At 32.6% G+C, this 26,324-nt stretch overlaps 3 protein-coding genes across 7 annotated transcripts; 1 reads left to right on the forward strand and 2 right to left on the reverse strand.

Annotated features, from left to right (window-relative positions):
* Positions 1–5,326: 5,326 nt before the first annotated feature.
* Positions 5,327–5,899, reverse strand: LOC145588960 (uncharacterized). Its single transcript, XM_081645545.1, has one exon. The coding sequence runs from the start codon at positions 5,897–5,899 to the stop codon at positions 5,327–5,329; it is 573 nt and encodes a 190-aa protein (XP_081501671.1).
* A 7,377-nt stretch (positions 5,900–13,276) lies between these two features.
* Positions 13,277–16,925, reverse strand: LOC145589672 (V-type proton ATPase subunit G 1-like). 2 transcript variants are annotated; one of them, XM_081646344.1, is made up of 4 exons: positions 16,813–16,925; positions 14,886–15,005; positions 14,152–14,252; positions 13,277–13,672 (listed from the first exon to the last, which is right to left on the reverse strand). In XM_081646344.1, the coding sequence occupies exons 2-4, from the start codon at positions 14,971–14,973 to the stop codon at positions 13,529–13,531; spliced, it is 333 nt and encodes a 110-aa protein (XP_081502470.1). In that variant the 5' UTR covers positions 14,974–15,005; positions 16,813–16,925; the 3' UTR covers positions 13,277–13,528. The 2 variants fall into 2 exon arrangements, with proteins under 2 accessions (XP_081502470.1, XP_081502471.1); XM_081646345.1 differs by having other exon boundaries at positions 14,886–14,997; positions 16,813–16,907.
* A 1,122-nt stretch (positions 16,926–18,047) lies between these two features.
* LOC145589673 (dephospho-CoA kinase-like) lies at positions 18,048–25,980 on the forward strand. 4 transcript variants are annotated; one of them, XM_081646347.1, is made up of 6 exons: positions 18,048–18,215; positions 20,085–20,143; positions 20,281–20,342; positions 22,889–23,032; positions 24,938–25,083; positions 25,439–25,980. In XM_081646347.1, exons 4-6 carry the CDS (start codon positions 22,925–22,927, stop codon positions 25,887–25,889), a joined length of 705 nt encoding a protein of 234 aa, XP_081502473.1. In that variant the 5' UTR covers positions 18,048–18,215; positions 20,085–20,143; positions 20,281–20,342; positions 22,889–22,924; the 3' UTR covers positions 25,890–25,980. The 4 variants fall into 4 exon arrangements, with proteins under 4 accessions (XP_081502473.1, XP_081502472.1, XP_081502475.1 ...); XM_081646346.1 differs by lacking the exon at positions 20,281–20,342; XM_081646349.1 differs by lacking the exon at positions 18,048–18,215 and having other exon boundaries at positions 19,865–20,143.
* The last annotated feature ends 344 nt before the right edge of the window (positions 25,981–26,324 follow it).

Raw genomic sequence — 26,324 nt, forward strand, 5'->3', positions numbered from 1 at the left:
GGAGTTGTTGAATTTTAAAAATTGTTAAGAGTAGATGAGGGAAGAAATCCAGGCCTTTACTTTACTTGCTCTTGGGTTTTGAGGTTGCTTGATGGTAAGGTGGCAAAAAGTGACAAATTAATTTTATAAAGCTAAGAAGGAGCACAATTATTTGGGTGCTTTAATGGTGGGCTATATATTTTAGCCATTATTTTTGGCCGTTTTCTTCTTTTGCTAATATCGTGCCACTAAAACATAAATTGATGTAAGTGGAGGCGTCTTTTAATTTTTTAAATTTTTGATTGATGATATACTTCTAGAATAGAGCTCAAAGTAGTGTAGTGTTAAATTTTGAGTTAGAAGGTCCCATGTTTTGTCTATAATAATTTGTAGATTTAGCGAAAGAATCTATCCAATAAATGGGAGCTACTCACTCATAAAATAACCATTGATATATATACTAGTTATGTGTAGGATAAGGAAGCTACTAATTTCTAAATATGGCCGATGAAAATTTATCGTCTATTATAATTGGTTTTAAAATAAAACTCGGTTAAATTTACATGTTGTCAAACTCTCATATGATTATGTGTTTGTCCGACAAAAATTATTGGCAAAAAAATTAAGTATAACCACTAAACAAATCCTTCAAAGATTCAATCTAGTAAGGATTTGAGATCGACCAACCAAAGGTAGGACTTATAGGATGGAGTTGTATATAATAATCATGAATTATCAAGTACATTTGGTACTAACCCTAGAAGAGAATATAGTAGAATCTTATTAAAATCCTATTAAGATTCTCACATATGTTCCCTAACTTTTCAAAAGTTGAGTGAGTGTATGGTAGTGCCTTATTAACTTAGCTATCATGCTTAATGTTCATCTACTTACAAAAATAATAACAATATATATATATATATATATATATATATATATATATATATATATATATATATATATATATATATATATATATATAATGAAGAAAAAAACTACCATGCTTTTTATACCATATGAAAATGAATATTCAAGCAAGTACCACCATCTTTATCTCTCTTTTATTTTCACACACTAGTCCTATAGCGGCACAAGGACCATGTTTTATTGAAGGTGGTCCAAAAACAAAAGTTTTATGAGTATGATAGTTATCCTCTTTTTATATTGAGAGTATGAGATTTAGCTTATTACACGTACAAAACAATTGAGAAAAATTAAAAATAAAATTTGATTGGAGAACTTTGGGGGTAACGGCTTTGTACTTCATCACTTTCTTTCTAATGAAGGATTTTTAGTGCACATAATAATCGATAATAGACCCCTTTCAAATAGGTCCCACTAATATTGGAGGGGTTATATTTATTAATTTATGCATAATAATATAGTGCATTAAACAAAGGCTTCAAACTTGGAAGCTAGAAAATGGATCTTTATATTCACGTAAAAATCAACTCTGCTATAATACATCAAACATAATACAAAGATTGTAACATATAACAGTTAACCTAAATAGGTTAATTACATTCAATAACATTTCCTCCTATCAAAAATCTTTAGCCTGTCCTTAAGCTATTCGATGGGCATTATTATCTAATAATTACAAGTTGATTATCCTATACTCTGACTCAACAATACTTGTTTAGATGCCGAAGAAAAACAAGGATACAGCGTCACCTTGTATTAGACTTTAAACGAAATCTATCTAGAGAATAAGAAATAAATCACTTCTAAAGTTGTATTGCGCATATGAATAAAAGGTATGTAGACGGGTTCTACTAAACAATTATGAATTTTACTATTCAATAATTTATAATATTTCTTTAGGGCCTGTTTACATTAACTGAACTGAACTGAATTGAACTGATTGGAGCTGAATTGAACTGAATTGAACTGAAGTGAATATAGCTAAAATGAATATTATGAGAGAAGAAAATTAGGAGCTAAACTGAACTGAACTGATTGGAACTTAACTAAACTGATTGGAGCTGAACTGAAATTAAGCTCAAGTGAACAAGCCCTTAGTCAAACCAAAATCTAAAATTTTATTTTTAAAAATACAATTAGATTAATTAGATTCACGCCAAACCATCGTATTGAATTGGTTTTACATAATTAAATTTTCCATCCAATTTTAAAATAAAACAATTGTCTGTTCTATCGCAGCTCAACTAAATAGCGAATTTTAGATGATTAAACACGCAGAAGAGGAATAGATGATTTTCATAATATCATATTACTATCAATTACTACAACTTACCTTCTCTTGTGTCAAAAAAGAAAAAAAAAACTTACCTTCCCTTATAATATGTACTAAAATTATTTAGTAATATCGTTGTCAACTTAGATTTATAAGAGGTACCATAAGAACAACAATTAATAGAGTCATACAATCAAGGCCGTCTATTAGGGGAGCACCTTGAGCAACGACTTAGGATCCACGAATTCATCATAATTTTTATTTTTTTTTATAAAATAAAATGAATTTTTAAATACTATATATATATATATATATATATATATATATATATATATATATATATATATATATATATATATATATATATATATATATATATATATATATATATTATATATATATATAAAAGAAATATTTGGTTTATTTATTAAAGAAATATTTGGTTTATTTATTAGATAATAGAATGTATGCTACTCACTCCGTCTCTTTCTATCTTCATTTTTGAAATCTTTTTGTGAGTTAAATCGTCAAAGTATAAAGATTAAAAGAGACCGAATGAGTAGTATTTTAATCAGCAAATTAACATTTAAAATTTATATTTCCTATTTTAGGATGACTTAACGTGTGTATATAGGTAAATAATTACAGTATTTAGGAATGTGTAGGTATAAAATTTTGTACAAGGTGTAGGTATAAAATTTTATACAAAGTGACATACTAGGTAGAGCTGTTAAAAGCTGGCCCGACTTGAATTGAAATACCGACCCAAATCCCATTATTAACCGACCTGATTGAACCCAAAAAAATGGTGACCCGACCGGAAATCAACCATAGACCCGAGTTAACCCAAGTATTTGAGACCCAAACCCGAACATGAGCCGACCTAGAGATGATCCGATCTGAATATAACCCGTAAATTATTGACCTGAACCGAACCCGATCTGAACCGAGATTGACCCCAACCCGTCAAAACCCGAATTAAACCCGACCTACCAGTAACCCAACCCGAATTTAACCAAATCTGTTATTAAATCGACCCGAACTTAACCCAACCCGAATTTTACCCAACGTATTATTAACCCGACCCAAAATTCAACCCGATTTGTTACTAACCTGACCCGAAATCAACACGGCATGTTATTGACCCAACCCAAATTCAACCCAAATTGTTCCTGACTCATTTTGAACTCAGCCTAATTTAACTTGTAATTGACTTAACCCGATTTCAAATCACCTTAAATTCAATTTAGACCACCTTATTAATATTGATCAAAGTATAGTTATACATTTACATTGTCACTTATTATGTATATATATTATCTAAACTTATTTGAACTAATTAGCTCGAATTCAAAATTATCTGAAATTATTTCTATTACATTAAAAGAATAAATTGATAATGATTAAACGTGAACATCATTACATGAACTGTTAACAAACCGACCCAAAAAATGTACCCGAACCCGATACAACCTGTTTTGGGTAATTGTTCCCATGCCACATGGGCCAATCATGTCCTGACACGTGTCATACTCTGGTTGGTCCGAATTAGACCAACCTCCATTTGACACGTGTCCTTCCTAGAACTTGGGAGAAAAAAGGCAGCCCTCAAGGGTCCAAATCCCGAGAAAGCCGTAATACGGCGCAGCCCAGCAGAATTAGGTCAGAGTGACCTAATCAAGGGTACGTTTTCCAATGACCCTATAAATAGGGAGATTCCCCCATTTTCGGGACATCTACAATTTATTACAGCATACCCTACATTCTCTTACATCAGAGAAACACCTGATCTCGGAATCCGAGAAGATTTCATTTCATTTTCCGCACCTTCTCCTACTCATATTCAAGTACTAACTTGACCGTCGGAGGCGGAGCTCCCATCACCCGGAGTCTCCGTTGTTTTGCAGGTACAGGCCGCGTGCAACCAGTCTTCGAGCCGTAACTCTCCCGAGGGACAAAAACCCCCCAAAACACGACCCAACCTAAAATCAACCCGAAACTCAGATTAACCCAATATTTGAGACCCGAACATGACCCGACTTTGAAATCCCGACCTGATAGTAACCCGCAAATTATTGACTTGAACCGAATCCGACTTGAACCCTAGAATGACCCGAGTTGGAAATGACCCGACCTGATTATAACCCGCAAATTGTAGACTTGACTCGAACCTGAGAATGACCCTAACTTGCTCTAACCTCTGGAAACCCGAATTACACTTGACCTATTATTCACCCGACCCGAATGTAACCCGACCTAAACCCGACCCAAACCCCAATAAGTTGTATGACCCGACGTGACCCGACTCAAGCATGACCAAACCCGAACCCAACCCGCATAGGTTACGACATTAACCCGAATTGACCTGACCCGATTTGACCCGACCCAAACCTGATCCGTTTACCCGAATTGACAGCTATTACTAGGTCACAATGTTGGAATTTTCAAAGTCGTCGGAATACATACATATACATGGATGAGTGTATGACTACGTACTACATGGGTGGGTTGAATTTTGGGGGCAAAAATGCTTAAATTGATTAAGAGCTTTTACGTTTGTTCTATTTTTTACTTCTTGTATTCTTTGGGTCAAAGCTTGAAATTTTTATTTGTGTTTTATCATAATCATATTATACATAATTGTTAGATTTATTCAATTACGGAGTATAATTTTATAAACAAAATTAGTATTTTATTTGAAAAAAATTACGGAGTAATGATCAATGATTTATATTAGAAACCACACCATATATGATACTCAAAAATATAATTAATGATCAATGATTTACATGATACTCAGGTTTTAATTGCAATTCTACACCAACTTTAATTTGACGTACTTGCAATTCTCCACCCAATTTTGTTTTCCGTACCTTTGATTTATCTTTGATCCAACATTACTTAGTTAAGAGTAAAGAGCATGTAATTAAGAGTAAGTTGTTTTTATCTAATACTGGAGATAATTTAGCTATAGATTTTCTTATATATCTTCTTCTTTGATTTATTCAACACTCGAGATAATTAATTTACATTATACATAGTGTAGTACAAAAGCACAATTATAAAGAGAAGCGCAAGAATCGAAAAATTCTACAAGGATCACTATATATTATAGCTACATCCTACGTACAAGCATGCATAATCAAAATTTTAAGCATCCAATATCCTTTGTTGCTTAAGGTTGTTATAAAACCTTTGAATAAACTCATCTGCAGCTTCATCCACCTTATAATTTCCTGGCTCTACATCATGCAACAAGTATGGAGAGTCGGTTACCCTCACAATTGGGCTTCGGCTTGTCCCAAACCCGGCTAAAACCGGTGAGTAGAAATATGGGAATGGAGAACCCTCAGCATCGTCGATTTGACAATTTGAATTAATCATCATTTCAATCACTTTGTTGACGGCTTGTATTTCACATCCCTCAACCTCCTCATAAATAGGAAATTTAGTGTAGTCTTTATTTTTGTGGTTAAATTGAAACGGATGGTTTGGGGTGTTACTACAACTAAACTCATATGCACCACTATGGCGGTGGTGGTTATGGTTGTGGTGGGTCAGCTTTTTCACGAGTGACTTTCCAGTGAGTTTTGGGCGTTTCATGGCTAAGTATTTTAGGTCTAAGAGAAGCTTTCTTTTGCTCATGTTTTTCCTCACTATGAAAAAGGCCACTCTCACTATGTGCCATAGTTTTTTTCCAACAACTTGCACATTTTGCTCCATTTTTTCTTCAATTTTTTTTTTATTTAATATTTTTTTAGAGAGAGAAGGAGAATTTGGTTTTGGTGGTGAGAGGAATTAAGGAGAGAGTCATATATATATATATATAGGGGGGAATTAATCAATACTTTTACATGCATGCATACTTTTTCTTATTTAATTTTTTGGGTGGTTCATTGGTTAAGGAAAATAGCTATTCCTATGATTAGACTTACAATATAATGTTAAATCACTAATTAAAGTATATAATATAGTTGAAGGTGGTTGGTGGGGGCACGTATGTAACCTTGTGGGTTTTGAGTGTTTCATTTTCTAAAATAATATTAATTGAAATCAATAATTGGTGGGAGAAAGGGAAGATCCTTGTGTACAAGTTTTTGTAGAGGTGACTACGTGTCCTGGATTATTGTTGACCATTACTACACTAATAATTAAAAATCTAATTACGTGTAAAAATAATGTGATTTACATTGATTGATTGTGTATAGGTCACTAGATTATTGAAGAATATAATTAAGATCTTAATCGTATGATGTTGTTTAGGAAGCGTATTGTTCCAAGAAATTTTGAGACAATATTAAATGTAGATCTTGTCCCTTAATTTTTTATTTTCCCCACAAAATAAAACTTGCAAAATAAAAAATCAAATATATTGAATTGGACGGAATATATATAATATCAATTGGAAAACTTGCTTCTAATAGTCAAACTATAAAATGTTAAATTAAATGCCTTTAAGAACAATATTAGTTATTGGACCAAGTGGAAGCCAAGGACTATATGTGTAATGAGTTTGTTGGTTTAGTAATAAATTAGTGTGCGGATCGGGCGTTGCACCGGGTTACCACTTTGATTAAATTGTTTCTCTATGAAATATATTATCATCTATTATGTATGTTATGCATAAATGTTAAACATAATGTTACTAATTAACAAAGAGTATAGAAAGCAATTTTTAATACTCTATTGTTTGAGAAATGTTGATTTTATTCCTCTTAATTTTTTTTCAAACTGGTTATCTCGTTTTCATTTTAATTGGTGCGTGTCATTATAGTTATATTTATTTGTATAGATGACATGAATTATTATTAGATAAGATGGTAAACAGTTAGATCTTGAATCCTCAAGGTCTAGTGTTCGAAACCAATCAAGTGCTTTTTAATGTTAATCAATAAAACTATGTTAAAATCAAAAGGGGAAATAAAAATTTTAAATAATTGAATTTTAAGTAAATAAAATGCACCCTTAATTGTGTTTTTCTATTGTAATATAATACATCGATGTTGCAATATGCTTACATTAATTATGTTGATTAAAAAATGATGTTACAAATATAATAACGGAATGTAGGTGTGAATTATAATTTATGATGAAAATGTTTCTTTTGTAAATACAAGTTTCCTATGGAGTGTGAACACAATCATGGATCTTCCTCATTTAGAAATTGGATTGGGGTTAGGGAATTAAGATCTTCATTGTCTGTTGTATTAGTTTTATCATGCATTGTAAAGATAAATTTCATATCACCGTTGTTCTTTAATCAGATTAATGTCATATGACAAATCAAGTAAACTTATATTCAACGCATCCTTTATATATAAGCAGATACGAAATAAGTGCTTATCATAAATGATTAAACCAATTCAACTTGGATCAAATATAATCTAAAATCTCACAATATTTTCTACTTTAATGCTTGTTTTCTTAAGAATTTTGATAAATCAGATGAAAAAAGAAATTCAAATCAAATAATGCAAATTTAACATTTATAATAACTATGCGTAGTAGTTGAAGCCATTGAAGAGTTGAAGGGAAAGGATCAAGACTTGGTACAAAAGAGCGTACGTTGCCTAAATCTTTTGATGTAACATCTCAACACACACCCTCACGTGTGGGGGCATAGGGTCCGAAATAATAGTAAAACCCCAATCGTCATAAGAATCTCCAAACTGCATCTTGAAATGAATTTTCTAGTTTCTAAACAATGAATTTTCTTGACATCTTAGATACTCTCCCCGATTTATTTTATTTTATTTTTATTATTATATATATGTTATAGCTCAAGAAGACATACAAGTCTGCCATAGACCTGGTTATTGTGCGGGTTGGGTCAAGGTTGTTACAGGGTAATTGTAGCGTTGTAGGATTACTAGTGGGTCGGGCTAATGTGGGTCACAGGTCAATAATGGACAGACCAACAAACAATTAATTAAAATAAATATTGGACAAAGTTATGATTAAGTATATATGAATACGAAAATATATACTTCCATGTAATTGTTTTTACATTATCTACCTTTTTTATCTATTAAATTGGACAAATATTTTAGCCCTATATTGATCCTATCCTATAAGTTACTATCCAGTCAAGACTCTGTCCATTAAATACCCTTTAAACTTGGCCTTGACTCTATTATCATTTGGCTACCCTACCTAATAACCAGGTCTAGTCTAACTAGCATAAGATAGGTTAATTAGCAACAAGTGTTGTGTGAGGTTAGCTATATGACTATATGAGTATATATAAGAGTAATTGGTATTCCTTATTTATTCATATGAGTAATCATATTTATTAATAAGTGTAAACTTATTTTGTCTATATGAGTGATTCCAATTCATTATATAAGTAATATCGATTAATTAAAAAAAAAATTGTTTCATTTGCTCATTTGAGAACCCTTTTTCATTTGTTTTGACTACTAAATTGATACATTCTCTCATTAATGTTATCAACAACCAATTTATAATTTAAGGCCAAACTGAAAAAACTCCTCGAATTTGACTAGTTATGATGCGCTCATCGCACATGTTATCTGCCCTATTAATAACAAAAGTCGAAATCATAATGCTTAAAAATAAATAGGGTATATTTTACTATTTATCCAAACTTCAAAATCAACAATTATGTCTTGTTTTTGAACAAAAATCAACAATAATGTCTATTATAATATAATTAAACAATTCACATTACAACAAAATAATGACAAAAAAAATTATTTTTTTATTCTTGAGTGATTGAGCCACCAAATTCTCACTGATTTACGAGCATAATGAATAAACGAAAGAAAATGGATAATTAAAAAATGAAATGTCCTAGATTGGGTTATTGGGTTATTAGATTCTCCCTTATCCTCATGATTATCTTACATAATGTACTTCACTCTTAAGTATTTCCTTGGAAGTTATGAAAAACACAATTGAAGTGATCAATCTTTATGCATAAATTTAAGCTCAACAACGGCAATTAAAGTAGATTTATCTTTATACTTAACAGATTCTAAAGATCTCCTTGCTTTGGGGTTTAGTGTATATAATACTATTAGGAATACATAAAATTAATCATTGTTAAATCCAAAATTAATAGTTGAGTAGACTAGGTTCTACTCCTAATAGGATGTGGATGATCCACTTATATCATAGTGGAAACAGGTTGGGTGGACAATTTTATGGGATTAAATCTTAATCAAGGTTCTCCCACCTTTTGTCCGACAGAAATTAATAAATATGGTCTCTTTTAATTTCAATTAAATTATGTGACCCTTTTCCTCATTAGGGACCAATTAATTGTATATTAATTTAAATTTTAAAATATAAATGCAAATTATTTCCATGATAATTAAATTTGTGTGTGATAGAAAAAAGTACAATAATTGCATTACATTATTTTGATTTTGAAGTTGAGTAGCCAAACTTCTCCAAGTAGTATTGAATATTGATATAATCTCGTTATCCCTCTCTCCCTACTACTTGACGCATTTTTCTTATAAATTTATCTTTATTTGTTGACATATTTCTCTTTTTTTCATATATGACATGAATTCACTTAATTTTTAATATTTCCTCTTAATTCTTTAATATGCAACACGCTTTTATGGTACACACTTTAAGAAAGAGATAACGGATAAATTAAACAAAATGATATACATGCAGTACCTAACTCTTCTCTATTACTATTATTATTATTAGGGTTAGGATTATTTTGATAAATTCACTGGTTTACTTAAGCTACTCTCATCAACTCTTAAAATGTAAGTGCGCTCTGAAGGTGTGATACAAATAACAGAAAATAAAGGAAATATTTCTTTTAATACACTTTTTATTCTACTTAATTAAATACTCTCTTTAATTCTTTTAAGTGCCCTTGTTGACCAGTACACTTGTCATTTAATGCGGAACTTTGATTGATAATATCTTTAATTATTTTTAAGTATAAATTATAAATAGATATTTGTAAACTATGGGTATCGAGAAGATTTTAACAAGTATTCACATGGCTATAATTAATCTTATGCATAAAGCGAAAACATTGATCAAAGTGGTACATGTAAATAGTGTCAAAGTCAAACAAAGACATTGCACGGGGAGGGATTATAATACTCTACTATCCACTAACTAAAGTAATAGATATCCTACTACTTCCTCTGTTTTTTTTTGTTTGTCCCATTTGACTTTTCATGGTTTTTAAAACATAAATACGTGCAAAAATTATTAAATAAAAATTAAATTTCTTAAGTATACATTGTAAAATCTAACAAAATCCCACATAATTATATTTTCTTATAAATTGATGAGGATTTGAAGTCAAAATTTTTTGTGACAGACCCCCAAAAGTACAATGGGGCAAACAAATAAAACAGTGAAAGCAGAATTTATCACATTAAATAAGAAAAATTAATTTACCTAATATTTGATCAAAATTAGGGATGTCAGTAGGGCGGGTCAAGTAAGAGATCCGCTTGGGGTGGGGATAGGTCTCGATTTGGTGGGTAGTGGGGCAAGGATGAGGAAAAAAAGTCATACCCGCCATGGGTGATGGAGCGGGGGTGGATTTTAGGTTGTACCCACCCTGCCCCACCCCACTTCGTACCCGCCCCATCCCCATCCCCACCTCATACCAATACCTATCTATTTTTAAAAACAAAATTATATGCGTTTATACTATTTTATAAAACAATTTTGTAAAATAAAATATTAATTATATATTATAAAACAAAAAAGTGTGTAATATTAAGAATGATTTTTTTTTTATCGTAATCTAAATTAATTATGTAGAATTGTGTATTTGAGAGGCGGAGATTAGGCGGGTCTTGGGTAGGTATTAGGCGAATCTTTGGTGGGGGTGGATCTTAGATATCCAAAACGAGGATGACTTTGGAATTATACCCGTCGAGATAAGGATGTGGATGAATTTTGGACTCACCGCAGGGATGGAGATGAAAATGTTAGGTGGAGATGGGGATGGAAAGGCCAACATCTGCCCCGCCCTATTGATATCACTAATTAAAATGTGTCATTTATATATGGAAATATTTAGTCTCTCTATCTCTTTACTTGTCAAGAATTGGAAATCTCAGTTACTCCCTCTTCCCCCTTTTTTTTTAGAATCATAGACCCAGTTTCTCTGTGTCAAATGGTGAAAAATAATAGACGAACGGAACAGAAATTTTAGAATATGAGATGACCACCCGATTCGTATTTACGTTCTACCGAGTATGTAGTATGTAGCATAGTTGTGTCTTGCTGGACCAAATGTCGTAGGCCCACATTCCATGTCATGCCGAGTCTTGGCCAAACTCAGCCCACTAGCCTTGTGGTATGTCATGAACTCATGACTCATGAGTGTCATCCCAAGTAAAACCTTCGCCCTGCTATATTTGCCTATTTGGCTATGGAGTTGTGGCCTATGACTTACTTTCTCCGTTTTTTTTTTAACACGTTTCTTTAGTCACATTTGTCAATACGCAAACTCAAATATTAATATCTTTAATTATCGATAAAAAAAATTATAAAAAGTTGATATTATAAAATATATATTGTAACGAATATAACAAAATTTCACATGACTATATTTTTCATTACTTATAAAGCATAAAACATGATTAAAGAAGAATGTATGAATAGTGGTAAAGTCAAAACATGTCAACTAAAAAACACGAAGGTAGTATTAAAGTAGCATTTAGGTTCTTCACTTTAGTTGTCTACAATATAAAATCCATGATTATGTACGGCAGGTGGGTACGATCTCCATCACACCCATCTCGTTTTAATTCATTATTTCATTACCTTCTTCTAATAAAAACTTCAAATAATATTATATGAAAGAGGTGTGTTGCAAATATTAAAAAAATGTCAGGATCAATAAGTTAGATACACGGCTGAGGTTGGAAACTTGGAGTTATCATTTTATCATTGTTAAATTGTTAATTAATAATTATACAATGATTGTACTTAACGTGGCACAATATTGATCAGAAACTAAAACTTGGAGTACTGTTTAGCTATTAAATATAAATAAATAAACACACGTGAATCATGAAGTAAATTTATAAGCAACAATGATACCAACAAAGTGTTGATTAACTCAAATTAAAATTTTAGATGTTGCTGTCGTCTATTATAAACAAGTTAATCACCCACTCAATAGGTGTAGCATCATATAAGGCTATAACACAATACTCCGTATAGACTAAGAAAACGAAAAATTAAAAAGTAAAATTTAATACACAATACGTGATACTTCGTAGAGTCGTCGTTGTTTGGTTGGCATCCAAATGCATAGTATGTATATATACTTTAGGCACCTTGTAGAAATATAATCTCCATAAATATTGCGAATTCAAAAAAAATATACTACCTCCTCCGTTAAATATTATGTGCAAATTTGGTATATTATTTGTGAGATCTATTAACTAATATTAAAACAAAACATGCTGACATCATTTTTCTCCAAAATTATGCACATATCGTTTTCTCATAAAAAACTTTCCCGCCTAAATGCTTTATGACATCATCTTCATTTTTTATTTTTTTTTTAAAGCTAAACTATTCTATTATTGCTTTGAAAATTGTTTTATGAATTATGACTAAAAAATCAAATAGATGCTTTTAACTACTATACAAAGCTGTTAATTGTTGGAAGCTAAAATAATAATTTTGATGACATTGGTTCTAATTGTATACTGTGTATTTTTTTTCTTCATATTTCATTAATATGCATCCTTAAATAATTTTCTTTCAACTATTTCAATTATTAGTTGTAAATAATGTGGTTCATATTTATCCTTAATTGTAAATTGTTTTTATATAATCTGATTCTAATTTTTATTACAATGTAATTAATGCAAAAGAACATAAGTTACAAAAAAATTAATTCTAACCATGCATCGCACGAGGATAACCTAGTATAAAATATTCTAAAGTTGCACATAACATTTAACAGAGGTAGTATATATACTCCGTAACTTGCGTATAGCCAAACGATCATCTATATGTTAATAACCATTTCACAAATGCAGCACTGGAAGTTTGACCACGATCTACGACAAAGCAATATAAATATGCAACAGAAAGAGCATGAGCAGAACTCATAAGAGCCTCAAATAAACTAAAGCATCATCTCGATTCCAGGCATTTATTTCAAATAAGAATTTATCCGTTCAACAAATATGTGACTAGCAATTTTACACAGAAATGAGGCAATCCAGTACTCGAGAAAAAAAATACAATCAATTACAAAATGGAACCAACCATCTCAATGTCTCATGCGGAGGAGGCGTTCCACCAAAGATGGAAACCAAGAAAAGAAATTTCGCAGGGCACTAAAACCCATCTAAAAGTTCTTAGAAAAAAAAATCAGTTCTTCACAGTTGTGACATACTTGAGCAGCATCTGAACAACTTCGGGAGATATACTGGAAGACTGTGCCTTCAGCTGTTCGATTTTAGCATCAGTTTCTTTTTCAAGACGCTTCACATTAGCACCTGAGTCGCCGCTACTCTGTAGAGGGAACACAATTTTTAAGAAACAAGGCAACTTTATCTAGAGTCTAGACAACTCAAAATAGTGCTTAAAAAACAAAAAATTGCTATAGGAGATGTTGAACCTACTGGCTTGTATACAAGTCCAATAGCCATAGCATTAATATATTATCTCATGCAAAAAGGCCAACACGCCCATGAGATAAGGGGAAAGGGGCACTGGAAGAGAACTATTAAAATATAGCTTTCTACATATCTTTGCCCTTATGGGGTTAAGGCTTTGATTAATTGATGTATCTTTGCCCTTAACCTCAAAGGAAGCCCTAAGAAGAATAAGAGACATAAATACAGAAGAAAACAGTAATTTAATAACTTAAGCAGACTATTGTCCAGAAAACAATAATTCTAGAACCTTTCATGGATGTAATTCAGGTGATGGGTGCATGCATTTGATTAATCAAGAAAATTCAGTAAATAGTAGAATTATATCAATCTGACCTCCGCCAGTTTTCTCTGGTATTCGGCTTCCATTTGTGCACGAAACTCAGCAATTTCTTTCTCAGCCTCTTCCTTTGCTTGTCTTAGTCTAGCCATCTTGGCTGTAAAACAAAAACAAAAAATGGCAATAAAATGAAGTCAAAACCAAATGCATTAAAAACAGACAAGAAAGCTGAATTTATTGGCCAGCTTATAGGCGTTACCATACATATTTTAAGCCTTTCAGGTAAAAAGTACTAATACACATTTCCATCCTCCAAATTTCTACGGAGAATGGGAACTTACAATCCATCTTTTGGCTTAGAAATCTTAATAATTCCCATAATAATAGTTCATAATGTCACATATAACTAAGAAGTGTCGAACATATACTAAGAGCACACTATTAGGTAATAGTTGTTACAGATAATCAAGATGTAAAATGCACCCTATATATATATATATATATATATATATATATATATATATATATATATATATAATATATTATGGGATGCTTTTTAAAGCAAGTTAACTTTAAACAACTGTTTTATACACAACAATTACTTGGAATTGTGATTGCCACAAACATAAGCTTCTAATGCTCCATATGGAGGAAAGAAATGCTTCAGACAATTTATACAAATAGATGTGACCATGGTGACAGTAATTCCCGTTAATGTACATGACACACATTTTAAAACCAACATGTAGTACATACAAACAACATCCACAGATGAAAATTGCAAGCATACCATTTTTGGCTGTGTTAACAATGTGTTGGGCTTCTTGCTCTGCAGACAGCAAAAGTTGAATTCCATTTTGGGGTCTGCTTGCTTCCATACTTACTGTGAAGGATGACACGTCCTGAAAGACTACCAAAAATATAATTATGCGGAGAAATAGCATTGGGTAGGTATCATAGAAACCAGATACTTCAAGTAACAATGTATCAGACAGGTTCCTCACAACTACCCAGCAAGTATCCATATGCATCAGGATTCATGTCTGGTGGTGACTTTACAAAGACGAAGAACAAGAGTGGACCAATAACATTACTCCGTAACATGGAAAAAGATACTCTTTTTCATAATTAAACTCCCCCTCCAGAAAGGTCAGTATTTACTTTCATAATCAGATATCACTACTGGCCATCAAGTTTACTTGCATATGACCAAGTACAGAAAAAAAAAAAAAAAAAAACCAAACAAAAGTTCACAACTTAAGATCATTTGTCAGCATGGAGTTTTCAGGAACTACTAAGAAAATCGAAAGAAATTTATTATACAAGAATGTCCTAAAGAAAATCACAGAAAACATCCTCAAGACCACTTGACAATCGATCTCAAAAGTAAATAAAATATATGTGTACAAAATATATGAATATCACAGGAAACTCTAATTGCCTAAAGGATCTTCCCCCTCTTTAATAATGCTTAAGGATATAGATGCCATCTGCTAATTCAATAACTTAATATTTTGCATCACAAAAATTATTTAATGTTCCAAGAACACCCACAAAAACAGATGAAACATCCTTCCATAAGCTCTCAGCAATATTTATTATTTTTTGGGAGAAAAAGCTCTCAGCAATTACCGGCGAACATTAAATCCTCTAGCAGGGTAATTTTGATACAAAGTGGCAGAGAGATCATCAAAACTATGCTAAAAGTAATATCCACGACCACATTACTCTCCCATCAAAAATAGACAGCTTTCCTCTAATCTTATTGATACTTTACAGCTTCTTTAGAGGTAAGCTAAAAGATCCATGCTGTTAAAATGTACACTAACGGAACGTGTAACTTGACAGACAAAAATTTAGAACCAACGTAAATGTCTAATGTTACCACCTCAGTGAAAAAGTTGCAGATCAGACCAAACTATTTGCTTTTAAGAAACCCCAATCCACGACTGATAAATATTCAAACTGATGTATACTTCATCCAAAATCAACACGAAATGAAAATAATCAAAATAATTACGACCTCAACTAGCAAATTATCAATCTTTCAAGCAGTAAAATGAAGCAAAAAGATAATACCAAATCAATTTTATAGATTAATAAAGCAAAACGTAAGATAGCAGCACAATCAAATTGAGTGATTCAGGATCAATATAAAGAAGTCAATTCAAAACCCCATAAAATCGAGATAAGAATTCGCTAAATTATCATAGCTAAAACTCTAAAACCATGAAATTCAATGAACAAAATTGGGAACCAAAAGTACATTCAACTAAAATTAATATTCATCAATGCGATCTTAAACCCAATACGAATCACAGATAATACTACAAGTATAATTTAACACCAGAGATTTCATTAAAAATCCCCAATTTCTACCACACAATCAAACAAAAACCTAGGGTTAAGAAATTAAAATCCCGAAATTCAATCAAAAATTAAAATCAATTAAGATCCACAAATCAAGTCAAGGCCACAAATTCGAAGAAAATTAACAACAGAAATTAAAGGAGCGAACATATAAATCACAAAGATCTGGGTATAATCAAAACTATATAGTTTAATCGTAGATGAATTCTGGGAAAATTGAAAGATGGGTGATCTAATAATACTGTTAAAAAGTGTCAACAAAAAAATGTGGGGAAAAAGCGACGAACTTTGATGATCAGAGTAGAAGAAAGTAAAGATCTTGCGATGAAGAGAGAGAGGAGACTTACAGAAGGTTGAGATGAGGGGAGAGTCGGAGAGAGGTGATGTGCTTCAATCAATTGTATACAGATTTTGCTGACAACAGACAAACTACTCGTACTTATTATGAGGAGTATTATTGTGATTTGTGATGGATAAATTTACTCCTAGTTCCCAAAAAAAAAAAAATTTACTCCTAGTTTTTTTTGTTTTTTTTTTTTTTTTTTAAAGAGAAATTACTCCTAGTTAAATTACGTTTATGTCAACTTTCATTTTGCTTAGGTAATTTATTCTTTTAGCCCTCAAACAAAAAAAAGGTAATTTATTTTTTTATTAACCAAATACGAAGTACGGAATATTTTATTTGAAGGAAGTGAGTGACCTGACTTGTGAAAACAGGGTATTTGGGTTTCCCGGCTTTGGTTAGTGGTCACAGATACTTGAGTTAATCTTTTAATGGTGCGTTTGATCCAGAATTTATCGAAACCTAATTGAACATATTAGATCTTATTGAACATATTTGACCTCATTGAAACTTATTAGAGTCTGTACTGATTTACTGAACTGAAGTGATTGGAGCTGAACTGAACTGAATATTTTATGAGAGAATGAAATTAGGAACTGAATTGAACTAATTGGAGCTGAATAGAACTAAACCAAACTGAAAATAAGTTGAAGAGAACAGACCCTTAGACCTGATTGAACTTATTAAAACTTACTAGACTTTATTACTATTATTATTATTAGACAAATTTTCATATGTGGCTGGCCTATAGGTGATAAAAAAAGTCGAGTTGGATTAGGCATTAACATCATATCTTGTGCCCAAACCCACAAAATAGTAACGGATTTGTCGGACCGGGTTTGGAATTTAAAATAAAAAATGCGTGTTAAGGCTTGTCCAAACTCGCCTTACTCTCGAACTGAGTCAATGTTGATCACCTCTATGTTGGCCACACGGTGTGGCTTTGGTTAATAGTAAATAGAAGAGATTAGAGGGTAATGAAGTGAATTAAAGGTACTATGAGCCTGTTTTAATTTACAAACTGAACTGTTTAAGAGAGAAAAAATTAAAAAGTGAATTGAACTTAAATTTAACTGAAGAGAAGAGGCCCTATATTGCCTTCAATTAAAAAAAATTTAACATTAGGTTTTCTTTTCCCAAAAAGCTTTTTAATTTTTTTTTTTTTTTTTGACAAATTTGCGAAAAAAAAAAAATTCTAAATTTACGCTCTCTCCTCATTTACTATTTTGATTCCTCAAGTCCCCCCAAAGAGAAACTACATCTGAATTTCATCGGCTTTGCTCCTCTGCTCCGACTCCCGGCAGACCTGCACGGTGGCTGGCGGCAGCAGCATCATCCCACGAGCCACACTCTCACACTCCCACCGACCGGCGACGAATACTCAGTGTCTCGAACTCAGAACTCTCGGTAACTCGGTTCTTTACTTCTTTCAATTTTTCACTTTTCATTCTAATTTGTTCAACGTTCCAGCTTTTTTTTTTTTTTTTATGAATTATAATATTGTTTAGTTGTTACTTGATAAAATGTTAGTTTAATTGAATATGTAGTTGGTTGACTCTTGATTTGTTGAATTAGTTTTAATTTTTTCAATTTTAATAGTTGAATTAGTCGTTGGATAAAACTTAGATCATTTGTAGATTCATCCGTACTTTTTTTAGCTTACTGCTGAACAGATTGGCTGATTGTAATGTATATAGTGATGAATAGATGATTGATGAATTGTTAAAATAAGTTAAATACTTTGTCTAATTGACTAATTTTATATGCAATTCATGCCCAAATTTTATACGAATTGTTTTGTGTAATTGATATTGGCTATTTGATTTAGACTAATTATGTATTTCGATTTTATGTACTAAAATTGGAAGATGAAAAACAAAAGTTTAGAATACAAATTATGGGTTTTAATTCATGCCAAAATTCTTGTGCTTGGAACCGCAACTATGGAAAGAGTTTTCTCCTCGATGACTATTGTGAAAAAAAATTGCGGAATAGCATTAGTGACCAATTTATGAATGATTGTTTAATTACATTTATTGAGATGGACTTGTTTTTGCAAGTTAGTGATGATGATGTAACTATTCGCATTCAAATTATGAAAACTTGTCGTCTGTATTTGTAAAATTTAATGTGAAAATCTTGCTCTCTTCATTATTTGTAATACTCCCTCCGTTTCATAATGTTAGTCCCATTTACGTATATCGATGCAAATTTTTGATTGCAAATATCTTTAATCTCACACCAGAAAAAATTATAAAAATTAGATATTAATAAAGTACTCATCGAGACAAATAAAACTATATCTCATATGACTATGTTTGTTATTATATATAGAGAGAAATTTAGAATATTCCCTCTAATTTTTAAGAGTTAAAAAATTCTAAATGGGACTAACATTATGAAACGGAGGGAGTACAAATTATGTTTTTTTTTTTTTTGGTACTAAATTTTGTTTTCTATTGAAATACTTTATTATTTTTTTAATTGAGTTCGTACCCCCATTCCCCGAATCCTTGATCCGCCACTGGAATGCAGTGAAGGTGCGTGGCTGTTGGCATGTGTTTTGTTGGGCAGCAAGGAGGGAGTGCAGTGGTTGTTGGGTTTGAGGGAGATTCTTGGGAAGTGTTGATGCTGGCCTGTTGGATGCATTGGACAGCAAGGGAGTGCAATGTGACTGTGGTGTAGAGGTCAGAGAGGGCTGCTATTGTTGTGTTATGATTAGGCAAGGGAGATGGAGGTAAGGGTGCAGCTCTTGGTGTCTGGGCTGCTGTGGGTTGACTGGCAGAGAGGGAGGAGTGCAAGGGTTGTGAGGCAAGGGAGATAGAAGCAGGGGCTGTATTGTTTGCTGCTGACTGGTCAGGGGCAGCAAGGAGGGAAGCGAGTGTTGCTGGAAATACTTTTTTAGGTGTCAATAAGAAGCTTGGTTCATTAGTAGTATTGATAAATGACCTTGGCCATGGAGGTGGATAGTACTATATGGGTTTAACTGGTAAGATTCACAAGGTAACTATGGAATGCACTCGTTATGTGATGTTTTACGGTGTACCAATGTACCATGCACATGGTATTTGTGGTAATATGTTGTACTTTACTTGAAATGACATTGATCTTTATCCTTAATGAAAATGAACTTATTTATTATCGACTGAGGATCAAGATTTCTCTCCAATTATTTTTTTGATTGAATCTAGGACTTGTATTATTATCTAATTTCTGGTTTAAGTTTGACTAGTTGATTTCACTTTTCTGTCTTGGCTTTTTTGTCCATGATTGTAGGCTTGTGGCTACCCAGACATACTGCAACATCTTCTTTTCTCTTTGCTTGGGTTTTCTAGGTATGTACTTTAATTCTTTTTGGTTGAATTTTTGATATTCTGTTCGATTTTTTTATTTTTTATTTTTTTTTTTAAATGTAATTTCCATTTTGATTCGAAACATTTATTTGTGCTTCTTATTTATGATAATATTGCAGATTAGGGGCTCTAGCAGAGTATAGAATTTGTTTTATCTCTTGCTGTAACCTCAATTATAATAGTGAGTGAACTGGACTAATTTTCTATCATAATAGTTAGTTTATTTTTCTCTTGTTGTAAGTGGATTTGAGACCTTTGAGTATAAAATATGTCTTTGGCACATGATTATAAGTATATATTTATTGAGCATTCTAGACTTACTTAAAACAGAATAAATGGCGTTGTATATTTGTATTAGCTTGCTATATACTCCGTATTATTGTTTTTGATACATGATTATAGTTTAATATTTTGGTTGAGGTCATTCTTGGGCGTAATCTATTACTATCAAGTATCAACTAAATGTGTTTCATTCTTGGGTATTATTTTCATCTTGAAAACTTGTGCTAAATTGTAATCAAGTTGCTGCTATGCATGTGTTTTATGGGGGAAATATTTTGGTAACACGTGTTTTGCTGGTAGGCAGCTGTATGCTTTGTGTTGTGCTTGTGTGTGTCTGTGCAGATGTGTATTTGTGGGTTTTTGCAAATGTATTTGTGTTTGAGCATGAACCAATTAAGCATGTCTCTGAAAAACCTGGTTTTGTCTAGTGGTGTGTGGTGTGTGGTGCTGTTTGGGGAAGAATACCTGTGAGCGTGATTCAGAATGTGCAATTTGTGCTTACTGTAGATATTTGTAATTTAGAGAGATTAAGAGATTTTAACAGAGTTAACCACCTAAAAATGTAAAGTCAGTAATAGTGGCTTAAATAATTTGCCGGTCACAGCGTTGCAACTAACGCTAGATGGTGGGTGCATCAACTTTTTATAATTTCTTATGATACAAGATTGAAGATATCAATGATCAAATTTGTGTTTCAAAAACTGTACAATAAGTCAAATAAGACAAACTAACAGGAATGAAGGGAATGGTTTCCATCTTAAAGATCAGGTGCATTATGCAATTTGTACTGCCACTATGAACAAGAATTACAAAAGCAAAAAAAATAAAAATAAAATTATGATAATAATTTTAAAAATCACATAAATTAAAAAAAGAACCTAATGGCTTGCTTGATAGCATTTTTTCATTTCAAATGTAAAGTGTGGATGAAAATATGAAATCTAATTTTTGGATAATCAAGAATATGTCATGAAATTGGCCCATGTAGTTTAAAAGCCCAAAAATAATAATGATTCAAAATGACAATTTATAAGCTACAAGTACACTCCGTAATTCGAAAGTCTCCAAGCTCTTTCTGTTCTTATTTATGTGCTGTTTTTCTTGAATCACATAACGTCTACGATGATACATTAACACAATTGCTCTTTCTTTCCCACTTATCTCAAATCCAATTTCTCTCTTTCTCTCTCCTATCTCAAATCTAATCCCTCTTTTTCGGAGTTCCAACATCACAACCAAAGGCTTCACCATTCTTTGCTTGTGTAGAAATTAGCCAAGAAATTGACGTTGTCCCTCTACTTATTTAAGGTAGCTAAGTATATTAAATGAATTCGAAATATAATTCAAAATCTTTTTTTTTTTTTTTTTTTTTTTTTTTTTTTTTTTTTTTTTTGTTGAAGCTAGAGAGCTAAGGTTTGATTTCCCCAAATTTTGATTGAATGTTATGTATCAGATTTCACTCACACTAATTAAGCTAAATGCATATAATTTGAAGGCAAAAGCTTGAGTATTAATTGATTAAGATTCGGATTACAAACTAAGAGGGATAAGTATAGCTTTAGGCTACTAATCTCACAAGAGTTCACTCAATTTTCTGGATGATCCTACTGTTAAAACATACTACAATATTTATACTCAAGACTTCTAATGACTAAGGTTAACCCTAAGGTGAATACATGTGACTTCTTTACTAATTTAGAAAAACCATAAGCAGACATTGTTGAAGCTGGTAGCTTTCCTTCATTAATTCCTTCTTAATTGAACTTGTCTTGTTGCATAGAATGCCCCCTGCTGCGCTCTTTGTTGTTGCCCCTTGTTGCTCCCTTTTTCGCACCTCGTGTACACCAATAAGGGTGGTTGACTTGGGCTATTGACCCAGTCCATAACATTGAAGGATAATGAATTTGCTTATATGATTTTTGCCAAAATTTTGCTTCGGGATTTTCCTTAAAAATGAGAATTTTGATTATTTTTTGACTTTTTGTTGCTATTTATATTAGTACTCACTCTAAATTTGGCTGAACTATTCACTTGTGATTGATCCTTCATGATTTAACCTTCCAGGTTGGAACTGACTGTCGAACTGTATTTTGCTTTACTCATATACCTAAATCTGTATTTTTTTTATACTGGCAACTTTATATGAACTTTGCTGTAAAACAGATAGGCAATTGTATTTATTTAGGTTAAGAACTAGTGTTGGAGACTTCATTTGAAATATGAACTTCTGTGAAAGTTGTCAAATTAGCAGGATCTAATTTGACATACCACTTCTTCGAGTTTCTTATATTAAACAATTATGTGTATTACAAAACCATAATCAGTTGAAGTCTCACTCAATAATAGTTATATGATCAGAAGTGAAATCTGTTGAAGAACATTGCCGGGAAAGTGGCATGTCCAAACAATGACTATCTTACTGGCTGTCAATTGTTCTTGGTGCAGTTGGTACACTTCCATAATTAGTCCCCTACAGAGGAGATGAGAATTGTTGGACTAACAGGTGGGATTGCATCTGGGAAGAGCACTGTTTCCAACCTCTTCAAAGCTCAAGGCATTCCCGTTGTAGATGCTGATGTGGTTGCTCGGGTATTTTTCTTCTTCTACCTCTCTTTCTTGATCATGGGGTTTTTATTGATTTTGATTTTGGATGACTGTGTTACTGACTTTTAATATGCATCGCCTATTTAGTCCTAATTGTTATCATTAATATCAATTGTTGGATGTCTAATTTGATTTTTTTGGTGTTACTCTGGCTGAGTTGATTCAATGCTTTTATGTTTTACTTGGTGGAGAAGATGGTATAGAAAAGGCTTTGGAAATTATGTTGAGAATTGATTTAATCAAATTTTTCTTTGGATTTTGGTAATTTTCCATTGAGTAAGGGTTGGGATGACTCTTAAGAGTTGGTTAAAGTTAGGTACTAAATTAGGTACTAGTGATTTTACATGACTGCATCTTGATGGAGTTCTGTTTGCTTCTATCTTATATTTGGTGATGCTTCATTTTTTGTATGAGCAGGAATGTAATGAAACTGATTGTCATCAGTGTCACACTTAAAAGTCTTGAACGTCTTCTAATGGTTATAATTAAAATTTAGTTAAGAGTTATCCTTTTATAAGATATTAGGTAGCATGAATTCCCCTTATGTGACATTAAACTGCATGAAGTGGAATGTGCTGTGCTCATTTTCCTCATGTGACGTTTGGTAGCCTGAAGTGGAATGTGTTAGATTTTTCTTTGGTCCTTTCTGTAATTTTTGTGATGAGGTACGCTTTATATTAAACATAATCCAAGATGAGCCCTCTGTTTTTTATGCTATGTAGCTGCTGGTTCATTGATTCAGAGGTTTGGTTAGCTACCTTTTAGAGCGGGAAATTGAATAATGAATGAATAAAAGAAGGCTAGCTTAGGAGCAGCAGCTTCTACATATTGTAAGCTGGCGGAAAATATTTTACTCTTACATCTTCAACCATAAACAATGGCTTTTTGTCTCAACATCTAAAATTCTAGACAGCTAACATAGCAGAACAGTGTTATCTTTAGTGCTTAAGCTTAACTTCAGGGATAGTTGGTTGCTTGCCTCCTTTGAGATTCCTATTTTTCTAGTCTTACCAGATAAGGACGCTAACAATATTTGTTTTTTATTACCACATGATTCATTTATGTAAGAAGTATTCTCTGGTATTAGCACACAACTTCTACTGTTTAGGCCTTTTTACTAGTCTTTTTTTTCCCCAAATTTTCTCTCTCCTCATACGGGTATTGCCATTACATCTTTGGATGATTGGGTTACAGTTGTTTTGAAGCTAAGTTTGAGGATTTAAGCATTTTCTGTGTACTTTTCCGAAGCAAAGGCTTCAATTAATGAACTTGATTTAGATTTCTAGGTAGTGTAAAAGCCTTCCATTTATTGTATAAATTGGTTGGACAGACACCCACCTGAGAATGAAGAAGACTTTCCTTTGCTTCAGCACAGACTATTTGACATTTCATTTCTTATTTCTCATTCTATTTTATTCTTTTATTCTTCATATACATAATGCTTTTGGACTAATGCTTTGTTGTTGTTGTATTCTTCATATACATAATTTTATGAATTGTCCCTTAATGAAAAATTATGGTTTTTCAGTAACTCTTTCTATAGCCTATAGAAGAATTTCTTCCCACTTTTTTCTTTTGCAAGTTTTTGGTTCTGATCTCAAAATTTGCTCGTGGTCAGAGATTGAGGGCTCTGTTGTGATAGCATACACACTCAAGAAAAAATTGTCTTTATTATTAGGAAAATGTAGCAACAACCACTCTGTAATTGCTGGGGTAAGATCATGAGTGACATCCACCCTGTCAGGTGAGAGCCCTGATTGTGGTACTGGAGTAATGATAGCAAGCGTGATATTAATTGTCTTGAAACCAAATTTGTTGTTCTTACATTTTGAAGAATTTGTACATCATTACAATTTATGCTAGTATTTATGATCCTGTTTCTCATTTCAGGATGCATTGAAGAAAGGCACGGGTGGATGGAAGAAGGTTGTGGAAGCATTTGGGGATGACATTCTACAACCTGATGGAGAAGTGGATAGACCTGCGCTGGGACGTATAGTATTCTCCAATCCTGATAAGCGTCAACTACTTAACCGGTAGAGTAAATCTTCCTGCAGAATCTGATAAAGTAGTTTTCCTTTGCAATTCTTTCATCATTGCATGTTAGCATGAGCAATATGGAAGTTGAGATTATGACATTTGCTGCCATACCTCACGTATTTAAAGCAATAGACATTCATTGGATGTCCATTTTCTATCCAACTGCTGGGTCTGACTTTTTATGGCTGGTGCAATCCCATGCTTTGAGGACTTAGTTTCTAGTTAGGGGGCAAATCTAGGGGAGTTTAAAGTTTGAATTTATCAGTTTATGTTCAGAAAGAGTATTTTCTTTCGGCAACATGCTAACAGTCACGTGTATGATATGTTAATGTTGTGCGCATTATGCCACAGGCTTTTGGCACCTTATATTTCCTCTGGCATCCTCCAAGAAATACTGAAGCTGTGGTTAAAGGGACACAAGGTGATTGTTCTTGACGTCCCACTGTTGTTTGAGGTCAAAATGGACAAATGGACTAAGCCTATCATCACTGTATGGGTTGATCGCGAAACACAGCTAAAGAGATTGGTTTCGAGAGATGGAATAAACGATGAGGAAGCTAATAACAAAATAAATGCTCAGATGTCCCTGGATTCCAAGAGGAGCAAAGCGGACATTGTGATTGATAATACTGGATCACTAGATGAGTTGAAAGAACAATTTCAGAACGTATTGCATGTAGTCACCCGGCCTTTAACATGGAGTGAATTCATGCTTTCTAGGCAAGGAGCTTTTTCCGCATTTGCTTTTGTTGTTTTAGGTGTTCTTGTGGCTAAAAACATATTCAAATGCGATGCATCGTAGCCTTGCAGGTTACTGTAGGAATTTGAGAAGAGTTTCTGGTTGGTGTTGCAGGAAATTTCTATATATAATACGAATTCTTTTCTTTCTGCTTTTTTCCTCTTGATGATGATAACTAAAGTCTCACTGAATAAATGTCAAATTTTAATTTCAACATTGATATTTCTTAATCAAATAGTAAATTGTATTAACCAACTGACCAGTGACCACCCTACCAACACCGCTCCCCTTGTCATTGCCTCTGGGGAATCACCAACCTGTTGCCACCATGATCACTCTGCCCTAGCCTCAAACACAAGTCACCCCTGAATCCAACCATATCAAATCAACAACCAACTTCAAAGCCACTGGTGCACCTCTACCACAACCTACCTATACAAGCACTACCGAACCCTCAACATATAGTCACCAACAAGCCCCAACAGCCAGTAATCGACA

The sequence above is a fragment of the Chenopodium album genome, chromosome 17, assembly GCF_948465745.1.
Source record: "Chenopodium album chromosome 17, dcCheAlbu1.1, whole genome shotgun sequence".
In the NCBI taxonomy this organism is placed as follows: Eukaryota; Viridiplantae; Streptophyta; class Magnoliopsida; order Caryophyllales; family Amaranthaceae; genus Chenopodium; species Chenopodium album.